This window comes from Temnothorax nylanderi, unplaced genomic scaffold (genome assembly GCF_030848795.1).
Source record: "Temnothorax nylanderi isolate EJ_2023f unplaced genomic scaffold, tnyl_v1.0 TNYL_tig0007_pilon, whole genome shotgun sequence".
Lineage (NCBI taxonomy): Eukaryota > Metazoa > Arthropoda > Insecta > Hymenoptera > Formicidae > Temnothorax > Temnothorax nylanderi.
This window is the reverse complement of record NW_027249069.1, coordinates 2,002,830-2,029,225: the sequence shown is the minus strand read 5'-3', so window position 1 is coordinate 2,029,225 and position 26,396 is coordinate 2,002,830. Positions and strand designations below refer to the sequence as shown.

Below are 26,396 nucleotides of genomic sequence, written 5' to 3'. Positions count from 1 at the left end.
TTTATTCCCCGCAAATTTCTCCCTGAAAATCCTCTTTCTTGGAAAATCACGTCTCGTTACCACCGGTATCGCGAAAGAAAGACAAATTGAATTAGCATCATGCGAGATAATAATGATTGAAAAGAAAAAGACATAAGGAAGCGGCCTTTTCCGTCGAACAACCGTTCCCGGCGCGTGAGCATCATCGGCCGTTTCGTTCTCTTTAATCCTAACAGAACATCTCTGCTGGAAATAATGATGTCCCCTCGCGCGTGTCACCTGCGGCATGTCCATGCCCAACGCCGGACAGTTTCCGAATTACAGATGTACAGTAGGGACCGAGAAAATTCGCGTGTTACTCGATCAGAGACACCGCTCGCGAGAATGAGATGCGTTACACTCGCGGGATAGCGTACGATAATAAGTAATATGTTGGTGCGCGACGCGTTTTGCGCTCTGTCCACCGTTCTACTTTGCCTGAACGTTAACGTGGCAGAATGGGTGGACATGCCGCAATTCTCGGACGAGGCCAAGATTTACAGGTAAAGTCGGTTACACATCGCATTCTCTGGATCATCCTAGATTAATATCGCTTGTGTGCTCTTTAAGGATACCTTCTGTACAGCACGATCAGTTTTACAAGTTCAGACGGGGCGACGCGGACAGCATTAATTTTCCCAGCGGTCAGCGAAACGGCAGCCAAACTTATCGTTATCCAGCTGAAGCCACGCGTGTGACGCATAACAAAAGGACGGAGATTAAAAGGATAAATTCCATCGCGATGTCGACAACGCCGGCAAACTTATTTCCCGATCAAATCGCCGACAGTTTCGCTGACACCGGTACAAGTCGCACCACAACCGTCACCGATACTGTGACCGAGGTATAACGAAAGGACGTTGGATAAACAGCTGGAATTAATGAAAGACAACGTTATACATATAAAACAGTGTATTTGTTCGATTAGTCACTATAGATATGTTTCAGAATAAATTAAATAACAAAAACGATGCGACAATCTCACCAATGGAGGATACAATGATTAACACACTTACGACTCAACCATCACCGAATAATAAGCAAGAAACGTCGCGAGATAAATACGACAACGACACGTCGCAGCAGGACGACGGTATATTCCAATATTTGCCCATAGACCTACTTAAAAGTGTTCACCGTACTTTACGATCGCAGCCAGGGTCGATCGAGGGAAAACTTTACTTTCTTAAAACGTTCGAGAAGACATTGATGTCAGAGATAGGTAAAATTTGTTCGTACACTCTCCTTAATTTCGAGACGCGAAAAGCATTCTCACGTTATCTTATTCACAGAATCTCGCCTTACCACTTCTATGGCACCGAGTCGCAAAATAAGAGGTGCCGATTATCACGACGACCACGACGACCATTCTTTAGGATTCCCTTCGACAGAAGGCACGCTGATGGCCATATCGTTTCTCACGTTCGCAGTTTACCTCGTCCGATTAGTCATGGTAACGAATATTCTCCTCGAGACTGATCGTTCAACAATTAGTCCTAACTGTAAAATTGCACTCTACCTTTTTGGCGTATATATTACTGATAAAATAAAATCATTGCAGCTGCTTCTCCGGAATATGAACATGCCTACGACCACTACGACCGCCGCTACAGTGTTTCTCGGCAAAAGAAAAAGATCCACCGATCTCGATGACGACACCGCTAGAATACTTAGCAACATTAATAGTTTCGTTCCCGATTTTTAAATTGTAATATAAAATAGTGTGTTACTGGTGGTGGGAACAATTGAAAAATGGGTGATTCTATATGAAAAAGTATGTCAAAAATATACGGCAAAATTTTTTCATACGATGCTTTATTTCCGAGAAATACAACTTTGAAATTAAAAGAATTAAAAAATTTGAAAATTTTGCGTATAGAAAAAAGTTAAAAATTATCCGACTATAATAATGATAATTTCCCGATTTTCATCTACTTCTTTAAGAACAAAGCCTTGTATGAAAAAATCTTACTCGAGTATTTCTTTTTATCTCTATCTTTCTTCACGTAAGATTAATCCTTTCTCGATTATACTTTCTATTAATAGCGTATTCTATATATCTGTAGCTGAAATTAAAGCGGAACGTACCAGCAACATACCAACGTATATATCTCACAATTAAAATCGATTAATTGTTATTAATTAGCGCCATTTTTTATACTGTTAGTCTTTACGTACAGAATTCATTATTTCACGGTAAACGGCTGTTACAACTTAGCCGGTACATCTATCGATGATGTTGAAATAATTAAAGGCAACGCGCCGACGTAGCTTTCCGCGGGACGTTGTAACGGTAATTCGCGCAATGCACCGATGAGATGCGCCAATTTTGCTTTATCCGTTCGGTACGTACTGGTATGTTTATGATATGCGATGATATCTTGCGATAATAAACTAGACCACGTTGTGTTATACAAATCAAGAGATAAACAGTAGGGATGTTGGCACCAATCTTTAGTCTCGAATATTAATCTTTCTACTTCTTTCTGCGTTTCGACGAGAATCGTCCGATCCGTGAGTTCGGCCGACGTTCTTTCAGTCCACTAAAAAGGAGAGAAAACATAACGTTTAACGAACTGTCTCTCATTAGATTTAGAGTTTCTTTCAGAGATAAATTCCTCTTACCTCAGACAATAAGATACACATCACATATATAACGTCTATGAAAGGTAATATAACATTATGCAAGATAGAAAATAATTTAGTGTTATTTCCTATAAAAATTAAGTCATTCGCTGTATACAAGCAGTTCTGTGATAGCAATATATTCAACGACTTTTTCCACTCTATTTTGATTAAAGCTCTGTCTTCAATCGGACGCATCACAAACTCTGTGCTGAGTAGTCTTCTTAATAGTTCATATCGTTCCAAAGCTACTTCTGCAAATGAAATATGAGACTGATAAAACTGTTGCTTGTCTTTATCAGTGTAAAAACTATAAGAAAATTAATAAACTAAGTCTTTTGATAAATTTATTATATTTGGATGGAAAAAATAGTAATTACTTTTTACCTTTTGTATTTTATTATTATTATTATTATTATATCAATCACTAAATAAATAGAAATATTCATTGTTATTTGTGTTTGCATTACCGGTTTGGGTGCCATTCTCTCCTACGGTTGCAGTAATGAAAGCCGTTTCCGCCAGAAAAGCCAAGGTCGGATTGATATAAATTGCAATATTAATAGCAGATACCGCTATTTGCAGAGTCCGTTCAGACAAAGAATGTCCTTTGATATTTGAATGATTTATTTGTTTCGCTCCTTTATGTCTTTGTTTGATCTTTAACGTGTTCGATGAATCAAGCACTATGAACTCGTCATGCGGTTTTAAGGATTCCAATATTTCCTGTTTGGTCCTATAGTTATCAATACTGCAACAAACAAATCACATAATGTATTCTGAAGGAGATTACAACAGTCATTTAAACGTATCTACAAACGTATCTTACAGCTAAGACAATTAATGAGATTGAAAGCTAAAATGATTAATATTGTACATGCATATTAATTGTCGTAATTTCAAGCTACATGTTGCAGAAAATAAATCTAATACTTACGTTTCAGTTTCATACATTAAAGCTTTTAGTGATCTAGTAACAAAGCTTTTGAACCACTGATAATCTTTGACCAATGAGTCAAGCGTATACGGCTCCTTTGGTTTCGTCTGGATTCTCTCATTGAGAAGCAAGGCGATGATATTGATCGGCATAAGTACAGTATTCTTCTTGTGCGATTCTATTATAAGATAAGCTATATTCTCCACAACAGACGACGGAATTTTGAAGGAAGGCTGTAGAACTTTCCTTTGGCGGTATGCCTTGTCCACGAATCGACTGGTGGATATCGGTTCCCCGATATTAAAGAAAATACGTCCGTGAGAGAAGGGTTTTTGTAGAATGGAGAGCGACCGAAACAATCCGGCCGTACTTTCTTTCGGCTTCGGTACTCCGAGCATTTCGTAAACGAATAACAATTCCTCCGGCGGTCGTTCGTAATTAATACTCATGGGTACAAAATGTATGTCAGGTACGTCGCCTTGAAGTAAACTTTCTACGATGATGGACAGAAGACCTGTGAAAGAAGAACGACATGAGATTCAATATCCATTCGTAATTGGAAATTATTTAAAAGTGTCTTTTTCTTGCCCACCGTATTTCGGCATTGTGCTCTTCTGACTACGGCTCCGCGTACCCTCGACAAAAAATTCAATTGCCCTATCGCTGTGGCTGACGATAGTGTTGATGTACGAGCGGAAAATTTGCTTGTACAGTATGTCATTGGAGAAACTACGCCGTATGTAAAACGCTCCGGTTTTTCGCAGCAGTTCTCCCACTATCCTCATGTTATAAAAATCCATGCCGGCCGCGATATTCGGCAGCGCCATGTCGTAGGAAAAGAGAATGTACGACAGGAGAATAAAGTCCAAGTAACTTCTGTGTGACGGCACGTAGACATACTGTACTTGAGATATTCGCGTTTTCCTCTTCAAGTCAGAGAGCATGGTCTCGTTTATATAAATTTTCGAGAACATCCTCTTCATGGCTTTCGTGATAAAGATACCTGAAATTTTCAAACACAAATTTAAGATATTTAGCAAGGGAATAAACTTGTACAATAGTTGTAATTATTGAATTGAAGCTGCAACTTCATTTCGCTGAGATAATGAGTGCGAAGCATCGTTTAACTGACGACAAATCACGCGAGAGTCTTTCTAATTTTTGAAAAATAATGTTAGAAGATGAAACAATGAACGCGTACATGGAATTCAAGATAATACAATATTCTAAGTATACCTAGCCAGCGAACCGTCGTCAAATCCGCTTTACTAGCCATCTCGTTTATCATGGCACTAGCATTATTCTCAACATCCTTAACTCTGACACCAGTCGTCCTCGCTAGCGTGTCGATTGCAAGTCTGACTTGCTCGTCATGCAGAACAGCTTGTATGATCTTCTGCCTGTCGTAGACCGACTCCGGTGGCAACATGTGCGGTAAGGACGGATCCATGGAACGTGTCACCCACAAAAAATCACAATCCCTCCGTCTGTCCTCCAGCAAGTCGACAAACCCGGTGCTCTGCTCCATCTCGCCCGCCTATATGACACTCGCCGACTTTTGTCACTCACTGTACTCCGAATTGCAATTATTGCAAAGGCCAAAATTTGCAAGGCAAATCGGCTTGATTCCGTCGTTTTTGAGAACACGATTTAAAGCGTCCGACCGCCAGATTCATTTCAAATCTCACGTGACGCGAGACTTCATTCTAATCTCTCACATGATAAGAAACCTCGAAGATGTCTCTTGTACACAAACAATAAAAGATAAACCGTCCCGTCAGTTTCGACGGGACAGTTGTGTAAATAAATAATTCTTTCTATACATATAAAAAAACCCACATTTGCGAGTTGACGAGTTACGAATCGAAACTGAAAGAAGCCTTCCCGTTACTTCGTCACATCTGTTTCTCCGGGGAGGGCGGGGCCGGCGGAGAGACAGTATTATTTATGCCTCATTAGTTATCAATTGTCATTAGCTGATGTGCCCCAGTGCCCCCAGTGTGCCCTGGTGCCAGCTGGTCACCGCCATCTTGGAATTCCTGTAGCATGCTGCAGAGAGCTGCAGTTATATTCACTTATATTTTTTCTTCATTCGATATCAGCACTTAGAACGAGATAAACATCGCGAGATAAAATATTAAACGTCGGAGAGGGAAAAGGAGGAAGGGCGAACAATCGAGGTGTGTCCACCTGCGAGGAACGAATTCCATATCTGCATTTTGGTTAGCACACGCGCGCGGCTAACTTCACGCCATTGTTTTGCAGGTCTGTTCATTTTTTGCGTACTCTCCGCAACGTTTTCTGCACATGAAACGAGACAGATACGTGTCCGGGCGTCGGAAAAAGAGAGAGACTCAAGAGTGCGGAAAGGGCAAGTTTTAGATATTGGCGACACTGTGTGGAATTTTCGAATCACCTGAAGCGCGGCGTTCGCTCCTTCACCCATGGATGTGAACCGGCGATTAATGCGATTATTATCAAATAAGAAATACATTCGCGAGAGAAAGAGAGCAAGATTTCCCGCGAGACAGCGAAACGCATCTCGGAAGGTATAGGAAAGATGTATATTTTTTATTCAAACATTCGTTTCTTTGCTGGACGACGCAGGGCGACTTCGGCCAAACTCATTTTAATTTGACGGTTAACGGCGATTAACTTGTAGCGATACAGCTATTACTGTTTTGTTAACGCGGATAGAATAATTATTTTATCATTTATATTTAACATATATGAAAAGAAAGATTATTAGGGACGACGAACTATATGTTGTGTTTTCGAACAATTCTATGCGGCAGCACACGTTAATGATTATCACAGATTATACTGTATACTGTATTTAATTCCACCTTGTATGAATTGCAGGCGTATGCAAGGATCTGCGATGATTGCGAAGGACAATATCGAGCTTATATGAATCTTTGTCGTCTGTCGCTCAATTGTGAATAAATCGAACGCACTCGGAGGGAATAATGGATAACTAGCTAGAATAAAGTATTTTATTACACTAACAGCATACACGATTTCCGCTGGTAGTCTCAGGTAGTTTTTTCCCCTTTATTATCTTGACAATATTAAAGGCATTACGATGGATCGTTTAGATGATTATCATGTGTGTGTGTGTGTGTGTGTTATTGAATCTAATTTACTTTACAAAATTCATCCTGTCGTTTTACAGGAAGAAATATACACAGAGCTGACGGAGCGTCTCTAATTCGATTCTTCCTGGCAATTAAAAAAACGTATATTAGATCAAATGTAAGTTAAGAAGTCTCCTTCTGAGGAGGATGTCTTATTTGAAGATCATTAATTATATTTGAAGATTTGTTAATAACTTTTATTATTTTTATTGAATCTCGCAAAAATTTCGGCTGTATGAATATACATAAATAATAAAAGGTCCCCTTCGGAACGGAGTATCGGAACTTTGATCTAATTTTCCTGAACAGCCACCGGTGTCAGAGACAATTGCGTGGAAAGATTAAAATAGTTATATCTATTTATGTATAGTCCTCAGTTCATTCTTCACACACACACACACACACACCTGTTTTCTATGCGACAAGCTACTCAAACGCTTCTATTCTCTACTTCATTGCAATTATGAACTCCAGGTATCAGTTATCAATGTTAGGTTTTATAAAAAAGTACTTGGAGCAATAGAATCGTGGCTCGTTTTGATTTTTGTATCAATTTCGTCGGATTGCTCTCCTAGTTGGTGTTTCACGTGAGTTGATTAAGAAAAAGAGTACAAAACATATAATACATTAGTAATTCGAACAAAGAACCGCTAAGATTATATTATAAAAGCGTCATTAGTCGTTGTCGGTGATCCAATACGTATACATATTGTAAAAAGATAGGCGCATAGGTAATATATGCAAAATTTTTTTTACGCGAATATAAAATATGTTCTAATATGCAGGCTTAGAAGCAACGGCTTGTCTTTTATTCTCTTTGTACTTTCAGCAGCAGCGGATGCATCGATTTGCTCCGTATAATGTCTCTTAGTACTTATGGAATTGTGCTGAGACTTAGGCGAAATGGCTCGAGTTATGTGATTGAAGAAAAAGGTCAGCATAAACGAAATCTTCTCTGACATTACGTCAAAAATATTTGATTAATTCGCATTCGACGAGAAATATTTTTACAGTAAAAACAGATCTTAGAATAAGGTATCGTTAAGAACGATTAAGACAATTAGCGCAATGTATGATCAAGGAGCATTACGATCGTATGAAAATAGCGGTACAGCTGCATTTTTTCTTGGCATTTTTTTCGATTATTTTTTACGTATGCGCGGCGGTAGCATATATAAATATTTCGCGGACATATATAAAATATTTAGAATACACGTGAATTTGCATCTCCTTTTCTTTCTCGTAAAATTTACGCTTCGCCACTGCGAATTTTAAGGTCGGACGTAGATAAGAGTCTGATCTCAATTTTCGAATATTACTGCGTTATCGTGTCGCTTACAACTGTACAAATTCCTTGCATTATACCTAGTTCTCATTCAGCGCATTTTAACTACTTTTCACTCTTTTATTATTGTTACGAGAGCCATGCTTAAGCGAAACGAAATTTGTATCTCTCATATAGAATTGCTTACACAAGTGAGTAAAATATATGAACGGAATTAAAACGTTGCACAATTCTTTCTCGTTGTTTTATCTTGCACGATGAGATCTCTACGTTAGATCTGAATTGTTCCTTAATATTGTTAACGTCACAGTCGGAATAAAGCGAGCAAAGATCGTTTGTAGAAACTTATGGCCATAGTTTCGGCCATTATTTCAAATTCAATAGATAACGTACATGTCGGCTATTTATCAGTAATGTTAATTAATTATACGATAATTATACGACTCTTCGAATGCTCTCTTTCAAACCGACTTCTGGAATGTAAGTGTGCTAGCCCGATAGATTCTTATCAAATTTTCTATTACTGTTTTGTAAATAGTTCTACATTTCTATCTGTTTTAGAAATTTCTAACATTTGATTAGCAGCATTCTGTATGGCTTAATAAATGTCTTTCGTTCGCATTTGTTTAACGGAATTTACTTTTTTTTTGTAGCGTTGTTTTCTCGTTATTTATTGTTATATAAAGCATGTTCACATCTCTCCCATTAAAATCAGAATTTAACTCAACCATTCACGACTTTTGAGATATTTATAAAATTATTTTACATCAACTCATTGTGAAAACATCGCGTGAGAGGATTCAAGAAAAGAAAGAAACGAAAAAAATCTGTGTTACACCTCGTACTTGTGATTTATGTGTAAGTATTAAATAAATAAATATATTTATCTCTTTGGATCTAATGTTTCACAGCAAGAGTAAATCATTCACGACGATATTAAAATAATCCACGCATCGTAAATGAGAATGAGGAAGTTTCAAACCTGACTGGTTTCTTACCTGATGAAGTTCATTTAAACTTTACACTCTGTCTCTTATAACAATAACAACAACAATAACAATGAGTACAGTAATTACGGTAACTGCGATTTCTTATAAATATTATTTCGTTCAGAGGACATTATTACTGATTTGCAGGATTTGTGAGGAACATAGATCACGGTAAAGTTCTACATAAAATATGCTGAACTTATCCGCGGCGATGCAGTTGAATTCTTCGATGTCGAGCGAAGAAGCGTTTGTAGATAAGCAAAAATATTTTGTTAAACAATTTGGACGCATCGGTATACTTCACTTAAATTAGATCAAGCATTCAGAAAATCGTTAAAAGATAGAGCGATAAAAAAAAGTCTTGTCTTTGGTCCCTGAACCTACGACTTGTACTTATGCTTAGCGCCTCGAGATTTTTCTCCTCTGATAACGTATTGCGAGCTAAGAAGTGTAATCAGTGTGTAAATTAAGGAATATGCGCATCGTGTAACAAAGTTTTAATAACGTACTCATTTAGAAATCTTCATTTCTTATTAATTCATGTGCATTTTGTTATATTTCTGCTCTGCTTTGTCTCAATCGTTTATATATCATAACTATTTTAAAATATTTGTTCTCTATAAAAGATTCGTCCACCTATTCTTATATACGTTTTGCGTTCAACTTGCGTATTAATTACGACAGGATTACTAAGCAGGACACAATGATAGCAGGCAAGCGTCTAACGTAGCACCGTACAGTTCTTAGCCCCAAGTTTTAATAATAAAATCAATATCCTTATAAGATTGAAAACCTGATTGCCAATTTTGTAAGAATTAATAAATACGTAAAGAAATTTTCAAATTATCACAAAATAAAAACACGTTATTTGATAACATGATATTTTTTACATTCCGCTCTGATAAAATTATCTTTTGATGAGATATCACATATCAAAAAAATGTATACTAGTTGAAAAATTGTGCTGTTGAATATACATTGCGAAAATTAAAAATTGGCAATTTGGATAGTTTCAATCAGTGTATTTGTACGTGGAAACAATACAAATTTTGATTAATCTCACGTGAATATTTTAGAAGGTTCAGGGAGTTCAGTTTGTTTACGTAACAAATAATATTGAAGCGCTTATATCAATAAACGTTACAGTTGCATTCTAACAAACAAAAAGAAAATAGATTTTGTTAATAGCGTTTAAACATTAAATAATAAACAACATATGTACTTCGTAGACAGTTTTGGATACGAAATATATCGATAAATAAATCAATAATTGCCAAATATGTTTATATAACTACTAATCGCATTATATATAGATATATAAAATACACACATACATGTATATACGTGTATATACGCAGAAATCACATATATACAAATATATATGTGCATATCTATCATGCGTTATTATATAATTTTTATAATGTTTACTTTTATTTGTTTAACCACATATTAGAAAAATGCAATCATATGTTTTAAAAAAATATGAGGTATTTTAGTTTATTATTATCTACGCCTCGTATCTCTAATATCACGGTTGCCTCTTGAATTACTCTGTATATCGTGTTAAAATAAAGGTTTATAGGTTTGTGCAATACGATACGCTGATGATTGTGCGATACATAAAGAAGTTATCGACATAGTGGTGTTGACAGAGTTGTCAGATTGCAATTTCGTAAGCGTGATTCTGAAATTTATGCTTATTCCTTATTTGTCATACATATATTTATATACACGTATTATTGCGCGTACGTATTAAAAACGTGTAAACTTTAAAAGCATATCGAGTAATGCTATTTTATCCTTACATACTTTATCTGTCTTCACAAAAGGCCTCGTAGTATGAAAAAAAGAACTCGATAGTTCGATATCTCTTCGAACAATTGAAGATTTCATGTATACAAGCTTTTTTTTTACTATTGCCCATACAAATCTCCCACTCCCACTTAATCTCTATTTCGTAGTTCGATGTTTGTGGTTTGTTGTGTTTCCGACGTTTGGCCGTACGTTAAATATCTCGATCGTATAGTAAAATGTACAGTAGCGAAAGGAGGACGATTATTAATTCTCAAGAACGTTTTTGCGCCCATTTCAGATCGTCGGCTCTGGGTTTACAACCGGTGGACCACTCGATTATCACTTCTAAGATGTACCAAAAGTGAAGTTTTTCTAAAGGCCAGTTCAGCCATCCCGTGGTGATGCAAAAGTAAGTCTCGTGGGGCGCGACGTGGTGCACGCGATGATGCTTCCTTGGCAGAATAATCCTGTGCTCTTGAAGCCATACAACCCAGTCAGGTAGACCGAAATACGTATGCGACCACTTATGTATCTGTAAAGTACATTGTATGTCCTTTAATTACACAACAGTACATGAAGCAGCGTAATTTCTCGTGAATATTGTTTATAATTAAAATTATATATAGAGCATATCATTAATTCTATAAAAGGTGATTTTACTAGAATTAAAATATTTAGATATATTAGAGATATATTTTTCTAATATTTCTCTAATTAGATACTTACTTGATTAGTCATTGCTACAAAAATGGCAAGCAGGAACCAATAGCACGTCCACACGAACTTCTGTTGCATTTCCACTTCGGGCAACGTTAGAAAGTCCCATGTGAGCTTGGACAGGACTGGTATCGCGACCATAAAATTATCACCGTTAGTCTCTATAAAATCGTGTCTCGTTATACTGGTAGGATCTATGTGATGCTCGCGAAATGGTCGTAGAAAATTCTAGAAAAAGAGGAAAAGCTTTTCGTAAATTAGAATTCACGTTTTATTCTGAAACGATCGTTCCTACATTTTAGATGCCTTTACCTTCCCCAGAATCGGGAGTTCAACGGATCCCCAGGTATCCGCGGCCCAATGAACCAGACCAGAGCCAAAGTCGGCCGTGATGATACCGCACAGTGCAGCTATTGCTATGGAACTCGAGTTTTCCAGTCGTAACCTGATGAGCACGAACAGAGAGTTCACGGCTATAAGAGTGATACAGATCCCCACGCAGATCCCTTCTTGTGTTCTCTTCCCTGGAAGTTGATAGTAAAATTTGTTGTTAATAGTTATCATAAATATATCTTTAATATATAAGTATTTAACATATAAATATTTTTGATAGTATATGTAAAATGTAAAAACAGATTTTCGAAAAGTTTTTAAAAGTTATAAGCGCTATGCTAAAATAGAAATAGTAAAAAATGCGTTTATTATCCTGCGTTCGCTATTTTTAAATTCAATGAAATACACACTTACATAAATAATTGCATACGTTGCTAAATATTGCTGTTCTTTTTTTCTCGTGACAAAGCAAAAATTTCAAGATGTATACGATATATAATAGATTCTTAGCAACTCGTAAATTTTAAGTACAGCGGCAGTTTTATCATCGCTTTACAAATGCTTCCAGAGATACGAAACGAGGACAGCCGTTTTCGACTACAAGTACTCGCGATAAGGAAGTCTACGTACCAGTGCTATACAGATTCGCGAGTTCCTGGGCGCCTTTGTGATTCGGGCCCCATCTGGGCACAGTCCTGTCCTCCTGCGAGGTCGGCACCACCGAGTTGGCATTGGGATCGTCCTCGAGCATCGAATTTTCGTAGATCTGGCGCTCGGTCTTCACCGGCGCCAGGAAATTGGTCGCCAAAGAACACGCGGCCGACGCGGCCTGCTCTAGGTTCGGCACTTTTATATCCTCCATATTCTCCAGCCAAGAAATTCTTACGCGAGTCTACGCCTCTACGCGAATGAACGATAATATTCTAGCCTGCCCTTTTAGGATTCAGGCGCGTTTGGCAAAAATCGCCCCTTTTCCGGCATCAGGGGACACTATCGTTTCGCTTGTAGAAGGATAAATAATGCAATGGAGTTTTTTTCTTATACGGTGAATTATTTCAAGACGATCGTCACATTATGCGCCTCCTTCGGTGTCCTCTCCCCGTCGCATGAGAAATTATGCGCTCCGGCCCGTGCGATAAAATCATGAATTGTCAGTTCGCGCATTATCCTGAGAGTCGTTTAGAATCGTTCACCCGTAATTTAGTTCAGATCTCCCATGTTCTTCAAATATCGAACGTTGCTGCAAACACCTGCAATTAAATGAAGCATTCGTATAAAGATGTGATAGCTCCATTGCCTCTTAGAGGGAGTGTCGAAACTCATTGGTGCCATGCCTCGACGTTCCCTCAAAGCAGCAATTGACTCGAAACTCGAAGAATCCGCGGTTCAAGAGAAGCAGCGTGGAGAAATCGCGTTTAGCGAGAAACACTTTGTATATTATATATGTTCACGCAACGTCGACAACTGATATTATCTAAATTGATATTACCCGTTCATACATGATTGGGTACGCAATTATCGTCAAATATTACACAGTCGCGTACATCCATTATGTACGCGGTACCAGTTATTTACATATCATAATTGGGCAAGGTAATATCGTATAATGAATGAAACCCGTGCGCCGAAATACACGAAACTCTACTCAATTTCAAATTAGTCACTGCGCGACCGTAAAGTGGGTTAATTCCGCACTTACACGAAACCGTGGAACGTTATGTCTTCATATCTCCGCGAGTATCGCGTGAGTGCTCTCGGATTCACGCGACATTCACAACGACATTCGCGAGCCTCCTACGCTACGTTAAAATGCCTGCGCGTATTTCTTGTACATTAGCGATTCTCGAGCGTGAAACTAAGAAGTACATATTTGTAGGTGTTAACGCGTTTACGTGAGCGCGCAATACATAAGAATACAAGAACGTATTGATAATGACGCAGAGCGTCGTAAAGTACCCACGTATTGATAACGACGCAGAATATATCTACACGCCTATAAAATTTCTAATTTTAACGTAAAACATTCGGAAATGCCGATTGATCATTGTGGTTGTAGATATACACATAGATACATATCTTTTGTATTATAATTACTAACTTTAACTATAATTATTTGTACATAATTACTAACTTTTTTACTATAATTATATGTATATAACTACTAACTTTAACTATAATTACTTGTATATAATTACAAACTTTTTTTCTTTAAAGCACGGATGCTTTAACTAATTTTGAATCGGTTTTTTAAATCAAAATGTTGAGCTACTCGATAACTTTTAAGTGAACTACTGAAAATATACTGAAAATAAAATTATATTTATTATAAATTATATTTAGAGAATTTATTTTGATAGAGTTTCAATCTGAAATTTTGTCGCAAAGATATGTGATATTAGAAACTTAAAAACTGCAATAAATAATCATCTTCTCCGATATTTTCGTTAAAGGAAAATTGATTTAGAATCGGTTCGAAAATATATAGTTCATAGGAAGTGTATTTAGTGAAGAACTCTCTATACTTATTTTTATATATTTTTGCAGCGGCGGATCAGAGCAAAAACGTTCGGTGAAACGACTAACGATGAAAGGGAGAACGATGTCGCAGCGCAAGAAAAAGGAAAGATTTCTTGCTGCAAGTCCCTGTGTGACGCTCGAAGGATTCGGGCCCTTAGAAGACCATCGTCACTCGCAAGTGGAAATCGCCGCTCGAATTGATTTTCGAAATAGGCTGGTTTTTTAATGCGTCATCGTCAAGGGATCGCGTGCCGGTAATTAAACCGAAGGCGAAGGGTTAAAGGCTCTCTCGCACAACAACGTAACCGATCAATTTCTACGCTACTACAGGCGTATCGTGTACGTCATCATCCTCACGCGAAATTCACATTCTCGTGTTGTGCAGACGCTCGGCTTGCGGCTTGCTTTTGATGCTTAGCTTATCGCGGTTGGCCTGGACGGAGCGCGTCGGTCCGCGCGATACGCGCGTGTTATTAAATTAGAAAATCTTTACACTCTTTTTCTCTTACTACCACATTTGTTATACATTCTCGTCAATACGTAACTTGCTATTCGATAATGAATACCAACGATTGTCCTTCGACGTGTCTTTACATTGCAAAAAAATTATCTTGCAATCTGCATTCATAATAATGATACATGTCAAAGAGAATGGAATATATTTTCGAAAAAATTATTAAGTCCATTCATGTAGTCTTTCTGTGCAATTATAACGATGCAACTAATACGCAGTCTCATATTTAACGACAAATAACTTAGAATAAAGTAGCTAATCTAAGTTTTTTCTTTATCGAATAAACACTGGATAGGGCCGTAAACGCTGCTGACGCAACAGATCTTGCGCTACCGGATAATGTGCGGCTGCGAAAACGAGATCAAAGAGAACGAAGGAGAGATGGACTGAAGTGTTCTCGTTTGATCGCGCAAGTCGTAATCTCCGTCGCATTGTACGTTATGTGTGCATCGTATATCTTTCTATGGTTCAGAGGTTCGTACATATTTACGCACACACCACTTGCGGACAGACGTATCTCGCGTTTGGAGCACCGCCGCGCGATGGTTGATGGTTATACATACAGGACTTGTGCAGGAGGAATGGCATCTCGTCCATCTCGTTAGGATTCAAATGAAACACGAGTGTACGCGCGCGCATATACACGTGCGTACACCAGCGTACACGCCTTTGCGAGCATTCTCCCGCGATGGGTAAGTGCATGCATTCATATACGCATAAGCAATGAGTCACATTAGTGTTTGTACTGTCATCCAGCTTGTCCCATTCCATCTAGCTGCCTGACTTGTGACTTCGAGCGATTGATATCTTCGTAGAAGACAAAATATCATGGTTATACAATATTAAGATTTCGATTGATATAAATCTTAATAATAAAAATAGAAATAAAAGCTTTACAGCAGAACTGTACATATAGTGCGTTGAAATTATTTAAAAAGTTAATTATTAATTATTAAATCTGAAGGCGATTCAACGCAATATTGGTTATTTAAATTAATAATAATTCTACTTGACACAAGTATCCAGTTATGAATATTTTTGATATCAATTTTTCAGTATTTTACTTAATTTTTTATTTCTGTTACAAATTATTATTCTTTAATAAAATTTATGTATAAATCGAAAGCTTTAAAATTGATATAAAAATTCTCTTCGAAAATAATATCGATCATTTGAAGTTAATTTGCAGCGTATGAATATTCTTGTGATTCATTGTATATATGATCCGCTTATGGTCTGATTGTGAGAGCATCGCCATACATAGATATAACGCGCACTTAAATATTCTGCTCGTGCATTCAATAACAGGATCAGAATTTTAATAGAAAAAAATTGAAGGTATAATTAAAATTATTGATATCGATGGATTTGCGCGATAATATCACTTAAATGCTGTCCGCACGAATGACATTAATTATTGATTTAATTATACTAACAACGTCAATTTACGTTATATAATTGAAACATAAATTCTGCATAGCTATCAGCAAATATTTTCGTAAATAGAATTCGTAATAAACTCTGTTGTTTAGAGTTTGATATTGAATCTAATAACTGAATCTTTTTAAATAAATTAACATGTAAATTGCTATTGGACTATACAATGATATTTAAGTAACATATTTTCCTTTATATAAAAACTACCCATATAATTCATTCCTCAATTATGAGACACAAAGCACGCTGAACTCTCAAAAGCTTGTTCAATTACATAAAAATAGCGGCGTCAGTGAAACAAATTTTGATCACAGAGCATCACAGAGCGACCATAACGAGAAGGCTAAAAATAAAGAGTTAATTTATTTTAACACGTACAACACTCTTCTCTTACAGGATTCAAAAGGAGATTGGCGCACGCAATCAACTACCACTTGTGCCACGAACTGACACGTACGTCATTTCGCACGTGAGCGAAGATAACGCGAACTGCTGAAAGGATATAGCTCTAACGAGGAGGTACTTTACTGCTAAAGAAGTTTGGATTACCCGATGGCGAGCCGGCGGCTAATCCAGACAAGGGTGAATCTGGTTGGACACACGGTACACTCGCGCAGATATTCGATCGCACGCTCTTTTTACTGATTAGAAACTCGCGTCGTCGCGCGCAACGAGATAGCTTCGCGACGTCGTGCCTCCTTGCTATACCGTTGCCGCTGCTTCGAAGTGCCTCCTTGACGACGCCGATGCGCGATGCGGCAGCCATGCGAAGATCGGTCTCCGTCGAGTCCGTCGCCGAGCTCAATTAGTCACCGGCAGGGTGGTTAGAACGAGACGCCGGCGATAACAGTGACACAAGGGGAAGAAGATAGGCCGTCTTGCACCGGCACGGTGACACACGCACACGTACGCGCGCCGACGCATCGTGCGAACACCCGTGTATCCGCGGCGAAAACGTCTCGCTCACTCGCCGGCTGATATAGTAGACCGGCTCTTCTTCAGGCTAGGGTTCTGGCACCGGGATCGACTCGAGCGACGAAGGCTGAGTGTATAAGCACCGCATACGAGAGACAGTCTCCGGGAGAGCGTGCTGACGTGCGAGGAAAGCGACGGAGTGGACGAAAAAATATGAATGACAGAAAGAGAGACACGGGGAGAAGGAGAGGAGGCGATGGTAGAACAGGGTAGGAGCTAGCAGCGAGAGCCGCGGAAGGACCGAGACGGACTCCTTTCGCAGTCTCTAGGAGCCGCGAGAGCGAGACGCCCACGGCGAACTGAAGGGGTCGACCCGGTGCGATACCGGTGATCTCCGGCGACCCGACGAAGCCCTTTCTACTCTTCCCGTTCTGTCACTCGCCGCCCGTTCCGCGCACGCCGTACACCGTACACTCCGCCACCACGACCGGCGCCGCCTGACGACAGCGTCGCGACGCCGTTTCTCGTGGCGCCGTCATGCGGTCGGCGCGCCTCGCGCCTCGTCGATGCGCGTCGCCGTGCGCGACTGGTGCTGGGTGCACGTGCCCGTCGACGTCGCGTCGCGTCACGTACGTGTGCGCCGCGCTCCTTCCTCCTGCGTGTCTGCCTGCGTGAGGCGCGACGCGGGCCGCGCGTGCCGGCCGCGCTCCGCTCCTCGCGTGCGAACGTCGCGTCGAGGTCTCCGCCAGCCCCATAATTTCCCAGTCATTCGTCGGATTAACCCTTTCGCGGAAAGTGAATTCGCTTCGTTCTCTACCCGCGCCCTTCCCCGCGTCCCTTTTTATTTCGATTTCTAAACGAGCAGAATATTATTTGCGTAGAAAACTATAATTCGCCTCGACGTCACGTATTCTACAATCTATTCGGTAAACCGCGAGAAAAGAGAGAGGGATGTCGAATAATTTTTTTTCTCGATAATATTTCGTTAGAAGTTATCTCTCATTTCCATCTAACTCGTTATAAAGTTTACACAAACATTGCAGGCACCGAAACCTGAGACCTCGCATTTATTGTATTTACGTGCTCAAGAGAATTATGAGATTAAAGCTGGTACTTACTGTAAGGTCATTTAATGAAGCCTTTTGTAGTTGCAAGGACAATATGTCTCGTAGGTATCGGAAATCGTTAATGACGTACGTGACATATATCTATCTATCGATTTTATCATTTGGACGATTTCTCCGTCTACCTGTTAATCCTGCTGCGTCATTTATCCTCAAAAACTATACGTATGTACATCCAAAACTTGGACTTTCAATTTTTTATAAGACAGTCAATTATTTCCAGTAAGAATTAGTCACTTACGTCTTACATAAAATCTCAATTATCAATCTTATCTCTTGCTTATAATATAAGTTGCTTATAATTTACATTTTTCTCTTAAACACGTGTAAACATTAAATTCGCTAATATTTATATCTATACATTCCCCTTTCGTAAAATTTATCAAAATTGGCCGGCCTTAAAAGATCGCGACTACATTATGCCTCTTACATGCTTATTTCTACCAACGTAAATTAACTTTAATCTCGGTTTAACTTACTTTTTATCTTTTCTTCTGTTCTGAAAATTAAAAAAAGATAAAGAGTAAGTTAAACCGAGATTAAAGTTAATCTACATTGGTAGAAATGAACATTAAATAAGAAACTCGTGTTTTGGTACAATTTATGTATAACGCTCCGAATGTTTTAAACGCAAGAAGCGTTTAACGTATACAGTATATAATATACATAGTATATAATTTAATACAAAGGCAAAAGGTACAATGCGTAGACTCGACCTTGAACCGAAACGCAGGTGGTAAGAGGTAAAGGACCCTCGATCTCGCGACGTGACTCATGATTGTGCGTAGCGTACATATACCCTCGATTGTCCGGTGACTATAACATGTGGATGTTTCACAGAACGTTCATACTTTATTTAGGATTCGATTCGGCCTTCATCGAGGGCGAACCTCGACTTACATTAGAGACATCGCGGATTATACCACGACACGAATGCGCTCACGATAACGAAGTCGAGCGCGCGTGTCCCCCTCGACTCCGGCGGTCAGTATTCACATAGGAATTCCGCAATTTCTATCAAAGCCGATCGATTTCTAATCTATATTATAGCAGTTCGCTCGCGGAGGAACTTGGCCGTGGTGATTTGTCAATATTTGCGAGTGCCGACGCGACTCCGGTCGTACCGGGGCCGATCGGAACATTGTAACGGAGATTGATTTCGCGTACTTAACACGGACTCTATAGTAGACCGTTAATTATTTACGAGACACCACGTCGCACTTTTCGAAAGTGTAATTCTATCGCTGCCACTACTATCATTAAACATTTCTAAGCGTGCTTACAAATTATGTTTCCCCGGAAGAATGTTCCAATGTCACGATAAGAACGTGTAAATTCTTTTTCAGATGAGATATCCACATCCCCTACTATAGAGATTGCGAGAGCCGGAATTGCGTGGACGACTTTTTTATTACGAATCAGCTCGAAACGATGAAATTTCGCGCGAGGGATTTAATTGGAACACATCGTGGATATCGATCAAGTGATTCTTCCCTAAAAGTGGAAAAGCAACCAGGGAAAATTGTCGCATGAATTTGTTAGAATCGCAATTACGAAGATATTTTGATTGGACGAAATTCACATGCATCCATAGGCGAAACCTTATAGTAGCATAAATTCATTGGCGATCGGTTAAACATTGGATATATTGCATTAGGAATATATTTGTCTATATAAAGCCAATATTTGCTGTAAATTAAATTCAAATGCATTGTCCATACACTATAATGATACCAATAGGATGAAAGGCCATATTGACATATCAATCATTCGATTACATTTAATACATATACGTACAGTCGATGATACTTTGGCTTCTTAAAATATTTTTTCTTACTTTCTTCTAGTACAAACTTCAAAATTGAAATAAAGAAATTCAGATAAAATTGATTTTTTATTTTTTAATTAATGTAATAATTATAGCCTGGAAGAAAAATTAATTTCGTAGACTTTGAGTTTTCTTTTAATTAATTAATTGTCTTTTATTCTCAATTAATTGTTATAACATTAATTGGACTCGTTAAGAATTCTATTAAAATTTAATAAAATAACGTAAAAGCTTTTCCTAAAAATCATTTAAATTTGGATTGTAACGTGGACACTGTCAATAATGTATGGTCTTTCACCCTATTGGAGAAGGTACGAAAGTTTGCTGACAACAACGTGATGTCGACATCAATAATATTCGCGCGCTATCGCATCTATCATAATGTCGATACCCCTTCAACATATATCTTGTAATACCTTGAATGTACACTTCGAGAGGGCGAGAAAAAGCCTATAGACTCGTACTACGCGACTTTAAGACATTAATAAATGCGGTCTGTTTCAGGCGGGAAAAGTCGATACCTCGGTAGCCTCGACCGAGCCTCGTTTTACGGTGAAACGTAAATGAAGCGGCGCGTACGCAACTTTGTGGCCGCCTCTTGTAATCACGTAGGCGGCAAATGGCCACGCGGTTGCAGCAGCTATTCCAGCCAAGTCGTGGCTGGCCCAAGATGGGCCTCTATTGGACTTACGCAGCTCATTTCTGCTTTCATCGATGTATCGTTTATATACATGCCACGTGTTCGTGCTACTCGTCGAATCGATGATCGTCATCTTTTATCGGTATCACGCGATACGTGCTTTCCCACTTTAATCTACATTTGCGAATTACAAATACCATTTCAATTATTTTCGTTCTGTCGATTAGGCTTCCCCGGAAATATAATTTCGACGGACGAACCTTCCCTAAAGTTCGTGAGGAGTCTTGTGAGAATAATTTATGACAATAATAGCTCTGGGGGAAAGTAGAGCGTTATTAAATAGCTAACGACATTCGCTGTTTTATTATCCGTTAAAAGAGAGGACAGTAAAACTTTGTCCAGTTCGAAATATATAGATTATATATAGACAATTATCTTCGCATTGTACGTCAATATGTAAGATAACATTATCGTTATTTATTTTATCTAATATAATATATTCACACGTGATATGCATAACTCTTGCGATCTTATCTGCAAGAAGTGATTTGCACTTATCTTTTTCATATGACGTATATCATGCTGATAGTACTATTTAATCGGAGATAACGCGATCTAACACTAGCGGACGAGCACGTTACCGAGTTTTCTCTATAATTTTTTTTCTTAAGACTGACAGCTACATCCGCATCTCGCGAGTGTCACACGAGCGTGGATCTATGATTTTAAAGTTGCAGGCTCTACATGCCTACCTAATTTAATCCGTATTTGATCTATTCAGTTTTTTCTAGCACCGATAACGCAGATGATATCACCGATTCGCGCATGTCGATCTCTCGGCGGAAATTTAATTTGCGACGCACCGACATATACGATTGCCTTCGATGAAGTTCCGTTACCGATTCGCAACTTTCACTGAGAAATAATCATGCTTCGCGGAGAGGAAATTGCGAGATCTCACGAATTCTGCATATCATAGTTTATTTTTATCGCATTATCAGTCAAGCAAGTGACGGCAAGTGAGTTTTATAAAATGCATCGCGAGACTTTGAACATCTTAGACATTTAGCGATAACGCCAGTAGAGCTTTTGAAAGCTATTTTAAAAGCCATCGGAGGATTTTTACATTTCATATCGCAAAGACAACTTAGAATACACACAATTGTATATAAATTTCAATTTAATTTTTTTAATTTTAACTTGTGCAAAAGCTATTTATATTTGGGATTGTTGGGACGATGTCGCGAATCGCTATCGAATGCATCGATGTTTCGACCGTTTATTGAAAATTAATTATTAATCCTTCGGCGGTCCAAATTATTTCTCGCGAATGAACCAAGATCGAGTATCTTGTTCTCGATCTTATCTAATTGATTGGTCTAACGTGAATCAAAGAATTTTTATGTTTACTTGCAGGAATTTATGAAGAGTCCAAAAATATATTACCGATTATAATCTCCCATAATCAAATTCGAATGCTCAAGGAACTATATAAGATATATTATCGTGACGCATTACGAGTCAACATAGGAGCAACATAGGACCGCGAAGAGTTAAGAAGAGACTGTTTCCTCTCGCAGGCGGGCACGAGGACGAGTCCTTGGAACGACGAGAGACGATTTTCTCGTACTCACAATTACAATCCAGTCATCGGATGAGCGTAGACACGTATTTGGGATCCCTGGCTTCCAGTTTCGCAGCGACTGATCGTGTCCGTTGTGGTCGACCGCACGATAGCCCGCCGCGACGAACGGCGCGAAGCACTGCCGTGCGCGACAATGCCGAGTGTCGCGCGCGCGCGAATTGTTTTTCGCCGGATGAGTCCGCGTAGCCGCGGGTATGTAATTTACCTGCGAGCTTGCGTGCTGACGAGGAATCAGCCGCGACGGCCGCGCGTACGCCCGCTTGAGGTGCAACACACGGCATTGTTCGCGGACGTAAACATAGGGGAGACAATGGCACGGAGAGGGGCACCGATTAAAAAACACCGATCCGTTGCTTTTACGAAACGCAAAGTCAGCCGCTGGATCATCTCGCGCTCGTTTATGTACTCATTATATTCTGCGACGATCGCATATGTGTATAATAACTTAACGACGTAATCCGCGCGATTGTCATGTAATCCAAAGTCTGCGACGAGGAGGCTTCCTTTCATCAAAATGCGAAACTAAAACTCGTCTATTTTATTTATATTTGGAGATAAACATTAAAAAGCTATATATATATATTTATATATATTTATATACAATATTTTATACATTAAAAAACAGTTAAGTTAAAACTAAGAGAATTCATGAGTTTTAACTGTTTTTTTTTTTCTCGAAAACATTCTCCGTGCTGATGAAATGTGTTTGATCACACAGCCGGTCTCGAATACAACACTATAACGAGCGATAAATCAAAGCGAAATTGTGTTATTCAATGTCGTAACGATCTCGCCGGGGATCTTAAAGTATAATAACGTGGCGAGCTTATAGTTCGTCGATATCGTGACGTCGCGAGACGTTTTCATTCACGAAACTGCTCTATTTATGTTATTCCTACATTATGCAACGAGGAAACTTGAATGAACGCGGTGGTTGCAGCCGCGTATATATTGTATATCGATCGGACGATTTGGCAGCCTAAAATCGAAGCTTGTCCGTAGTTTATTATCGGCGATCACGCAGATGATGAAATTTCGATATGATATCCATAAATGTGAATGAGTGCGTTTTTTAGATATTGCGTTAATATATATATATATATATATATATTAATATGTAATCTGTCATTTTTTAATCTCTCCATTCGTATTCAGAATTCGAAAAATGTAGATAAGATGGGAAACATATTTGTCTGAAAATAAAAATTTGTTATTGTCTTTTAAGAGGTAACAAGTTTTAAAAAAAGAGCCCTATGAAACAAGATTGAAATATAGTAGTAATGCTAAATATATATATTTGATAATTGTACTATTATCAAAGATTAAATATATATGTTAAAAATTTGTATTGTGTTGATGACTATAAGTGCTGATAAACGCATCCTTACATTCAAAGTTAAGGCTTTCGAGTTTATCATTGTAGTATCGCGCTGCTGATATACATACAATAAAAATGTAAGATAAAATCTCTTTCGTGGAAACAAACCTGTGCTGAAAAATGCAATCGTCATTTAAAAGCGCTTTTTGCATTATTTCATGTGTATTATTCTATACATTATATTAAAAGTACGAGTATAATTGATATTTTGAATTGTATAATTCGCACGCATGAGTAAAATACGAGCGGTGCAACCGAAATATTTTTATGCGATTAATAATACGGCCATGATTGCGCGCCGTGTTGCAGCCATTAGACCAGTGGCTCCATTGCTCCAACCGAATGCACTATAGACTATAGATGAAGTTTCCGGTGGCCAGCTGGCGCTCGCGAACGATTATTTTCAAATATAATCACTGTTGGCACATAACCTCACATAACCTTCGTGGAGAAGTCAGTTTTAATCAATTATAATAATGGTAAGCTTGTTATTTTTATTACAATTCAAGAGCCGGCTTCGGACGTTTAATACGTGTTATTTAACTTTTTTTTTTAGTTACCTCTGACTTTGCTGAAAACAGCGCAAAACCACCCCATGGTAAGTTCCGAATTTTTCTGTAATATCTTTCGAAGACAAACGTTTAAAGAGTCTTCGCACATTGCTATATTGTAATTCAACCAAGTCTTTTATCGCAGTTGGTGGAGCTGAAAAACGGGGAGACGTACAACGGCCACTTAGTCAGCTGCGACAACTGGATGAACATAAACCTCAGAGAGGTTATATGTACTTCGAGAGTAAGCGCTTTACCGTGTGCACGTTGATTCTAGAAAGACCCCCTTGTTTTTCTCACCACTGGCGTCGTTAGCTATAAATTTTCGGCACTTTGGAAACTGGAAAAAAAAAGACAAATATATAGATAAGAAATAAAAGAAATACAGTTTAAAGTATAATTTGTTAGGGTAGATTTTCAGACTATGCATGTAGACATTAATTTACTCGAAATTATCATATATTTATGTGCATGTTAGGAGGGATGCGTCCCTCTCGTTCGAGATGGTTGAAATTGTTTCTTTCATGATAAAAGCTGAAACTGAATAAAACTTATTATTGGTATATATTAGATACATAAAGTGTTTAATATTGGGGTCTAGTATATGCTGGTATATAGACATTTACTTCATATATCTTACTTTTTTATCAGAAGTATTTTTATTTCAAGTCCAGTAGTCCTAGAAAAGCGTTAAGTTATAAATGCTCGACTCGTTAGAATCTGTCAATTGTATTAGGATGGAGACAAGTTCTGGAGGATGCCGGAATGCTATATAAGAGGCAGCACAATAAAGTATTTGAGAATTCCTGACGAAGTGATAGACATGGTGAAGGAAGATATACAGATGAAATCGAGGGGTCGCGGCGAGATGAAGGGTCGAGGTCAGAATCAGAGGGGCCGCGGTGGTGGTAGAGGTAACGATCTTTTGCTTTATGAAATTATGAACTCTACCCAGGGACCGTCTCTAAGCGTGCTTTCTCCAAATTGTTGATTTTTGAGTAATTTTTTTTCCTCGACAAAAATGTCAAAATACTTCATAGTTTGTGAACTAGAAGTAGCTGAAAATGAAGGGATTATGAAGGAATATTATGAAAAATATTCTATATTCATATCTTTTAGAAGATAATGATCAATGAGAATCTGATCTTTTTAAAGTAGTTTGTTGATCGTTATACCTTGCAGGTACCTTCGGCAGAGGAGGAAGAGGTCCAGCACCGTTGGGTCGTGGAACTGGTGGCACACAAGTCGGCAATAAATCACAAAATAAACCGAGACCTAAATGAATCTAAATAGTATTTTTATTCAATTTCGGTTGCATCCACCTAGCAAATACCTCAAAAATATTAATCTTCCTTAGTGAAGATTCGTCACTATCGAATTCCTTATTGTTTCATATAATTTTATATGTACATATAAAATTAATATCTCGATTTATATGATACTAAAAAAGCACATTGTGTTTATGTCATGAATGACTTAATTCTACGTACATTTCTTACATTACCGTAAACTATATGTTCTATACTATATATTTTTTTATTAAGGATCTATATTTGTTTTCTATTAAGGATGCACTTAAAAGTCTACAAAAAATCTTTCTCGTTGAACCCCTTTTTGCAAATTGCATTAGTTTATATGAAAGATTGTCTTTTTTGTTGTTGTAAGAATTACAGAGCTGTTAAAACAAAACTAACGATGCATGATATGCAACTCTCTACATGATTAATTTCGAAAAAAACAACATTCTAGTATATGTGAATATTTTTGTAAACGACGAAATATGTATAATTTTGCTTTGGTTAGTCACTTCATACTGAAGTTGGAAAAATTAACTTATCTTCAATTGTTACCTTTAAACTATCAGGAAAGTTATCATCTGTTATAAGAAATAAATTTGCGTTTATAAAAGGAAATTTTTATTTTGGTCGTTCACGTTCTTACAGGATTATATAACGACTCTCACTCTCACTCCCTCTCTTCGAAATATATCTACTATACAGAGCACTTAGTTT

The 26,396-nt window shown here is 38.2% G+C and overlaps 4 protein-coding genes and 1 long non-coding RNA gene across 13 annotated transcripts; 3 read left to right on the top strand and 2 right to left on the bottom strand.

Moving 5' to 3' along the window:
- Positions 1 to 123: 123 nt before the first annotated feature.
- On the top strand, positions 124 to 1,997 carry LOC139781811 (uncharacterized). 3 transcript variants are annotated; one of them, XM_071720719.1, is made up of 5 exons: positions 124 to 521; positions 589 to 862; positions 967 to 1,240; positions 1,311 to 1,471; positions 1,580 to 1,997. In XM_071720719.1, the coding sequence occupies exons 1-5, from the start codon at positions 409 to 411 to the stop codon at positions 1,721 to 1,723; spliced, it is 966 nt and encodes a 321-aa protein (XP_071576820.1). In that variant the 5' UTR covers positions 124 to 408; the 3' UTR covers positions 1,724 to 1,997. The 3 variants fall into 3 exon arrangements, with proteins under 3 accessions (XP_071576820.1, XP_071576809.1, XP_071576816.1); XM_071720708.1 differs by having other exon boundaries at positions 1,311 to 1,997; XM_071720715.1 differs by having other exon boundaries at positions 967 to 1,471.
- Positions 913 to 5,847, bottom strand: Dhap-at (dihydroxyacetone phosphate acyltransferase). Its single transcript, XM_071720635.1, has 6 exons — positions 4,817 to 5,847; positions 4,173 to 4,583; positions 3,581 to 4,094; positions 3,114 to 3,394; positions 2,644 to 2,897; positions 913 to 2,561 (listed from the first exon to the last, which is right to left on the bottom strand). The coding sequence occupies exons 1-6, from the start codon at positions 5,106 to 5,108 to the stop codon at positions 2,226 to 2,228; spliced, it is 2,088 nt and encodes a 695-aa protein (XP_071576736.1). The 5' UTR covers positions 5,109 to 5,847; the 3' UTR covers positions 913 to 2,225.
- Positions 5,630 to 6,994, top strand: LOC139781906 (uncharacterized). Its single transcript, XR_011720729.1, has 3 exons — positions 5,630 to 5,760; positions 5,846 to 6,129; positions 6,443 to 6,994. It is a non-coding gene; the product is annotated as an uncharacterized lncRNA (long non-coding RNA).
- On the bottom strand, positions 6,563 to 22,838 carry Kua (Plasmanylethanolamine desaturase Kua). 7 transcript variants are annotated; one of them, XM_071720727.1, is made up of 5 exons: positions 22,445 to 22,838; positions 12,466 to 13,085; positions 11,815 to 12,026; positions 11,512 to 11,730; positions 6,563 to 11,317 (listed from the first exon to the last, which is right to left on the bottom strand). In XM_071720727.1, the coding sequence occupies exons 2-5, from the start codon at positions 12,695 to 12,697 to the stop codon at positions 11,057 to 11,059; spliced, it is 924 nt and encodes a 307-aa protein (XP_071576828.1). In that variant the 5' UTR covers positions 12,698 to 13,085; positions 22,445 to 22,838; the 3' UTR covers positions 6,563 to 11,056. The 7 variants fall into 7 exon arrangements, with proteins under 7 accessions (XP_071576828.1, XP_071576832.1, XP_071576843.1 ...); XM_071720731.1 differs by lacking the exon at positions 22,445 to 22,838 and adding an exon at positions 20,862 to 21,860; XM_071720742.1 differs by lacking the exon at positions 22,445 to 22,838 and adding an exon at positions 21,674 to 21,860.
- Positions 22,839 to 24,155: 1,317 nt separating this feature from the next.
- On the top strand, positions 24,156 to 26,297 carry LOC139781897 (U6 snRNA-associated Sm-like protein LSm4). The gene is made up of 5 exons (XM_071720787.1): positions 24,156 to 24,312; positions 24,390 to 24,431; positions 24,530 to 24,628; positions 25,121 to 25,298; positions 25,567 to 26,297. The coding sequence occupies exons 1-5, from the start codon at positions 24,310 to 24,312 to the stop codon at positions 25,665 to 25,667; spliced, it is 423 nt and encodes a 140-aa protein (XP_071576888.1). The 5' UTR covers positions 24,156 to 24,309; the 3' UTR covers positions 25,668 to 26,297.
- The last annotated feature ends 99 nt before the right edge of the window (positions 26,298 to 26,396 follow it).

Excerpts from the sequence above, each read along its gene's own strand:
- LOC139781811 (XM_071720708.1), top strand. The coding sequence starts at position 409 with ATGTTGGTGCGCGACGCGTTTTGCGCTCTGTCCACCGTTCTACTTTGC. Across the intron at positions 522-588 it reads GACGAGGCCAAGATTTACAG|GATACCTTCTGTACAGCACG; the intron begins GTAAAGTCGGTT and ends GTGCTCTTTAAG. Across the intron at positions 863-966 it reads TCACCGATACTGTGACCGAG|AATAAATTAAATAACAAAAA; the intron begins GTATAACGAAAG and ends GATATGTTTCAG.
- Dhap-at (XM_071720635.1), bottom strand. The coding sequence starts at position 5,108 with ATGGAGCAGAGCACCGGGTTTGTCGACTTGCTGGAGGACAGACGGAGG. Across the intron at positions 4,584-4,816 it reads GACGACGGTTCGCTGGCTAG|GTATCTTTATCACGAAAGCC; the intron begins GTATACTTAGAA and ends TGAAAATTTCAG. Across the intron at positions 3,395-3,580 it reads TTAATGTATGAAACTGAAAC|TATTGATAACTATAGGACCA; the intron begins GTAAGTATTAGA and ends TGTTTGTTGCAG.
- Kua (XM_071720727.1), bottom strand. The coding sequence starts at position 12,697 with ATGGAGGATATAAAAGTGCCGAACCTAGAGCAGGCCGCGTCGGCCGCG. Across the intron at positions 12,027-12,465 it reads CGCGAATCTGTATAGCACTG|GGAAGAGAACACAAGAAGGG; the intron begins GTACGTAGACTT and ends ATCAACTTCCAG. Across the intron at positions 11,731-11,814 it reads AACTCCCGATTCTGGGGAAG|AATTTTCTACGACCATTTCG; the intron begins GTAAAGGCATCT and ends CTCTTTTTCTAG.
- LOC139781897 (XM_071720787.1), top strand. Across the intron at positions 24,629-25,120 it reads AGGTTATATGTACTTCGAGA|GATGGAGACAAGTTCTGGAG; the intron begins GTAAGCGCTTTA and ends CAATTGTATTAG. Across the intron at positions 25,299-25,566 it reads GGGCCGCGGTGGTGGTAGAG|GTACCTTCGGCAGAGGAGGA; the intron begins GTAACGATCTTT and ends TATACCTTGCAG.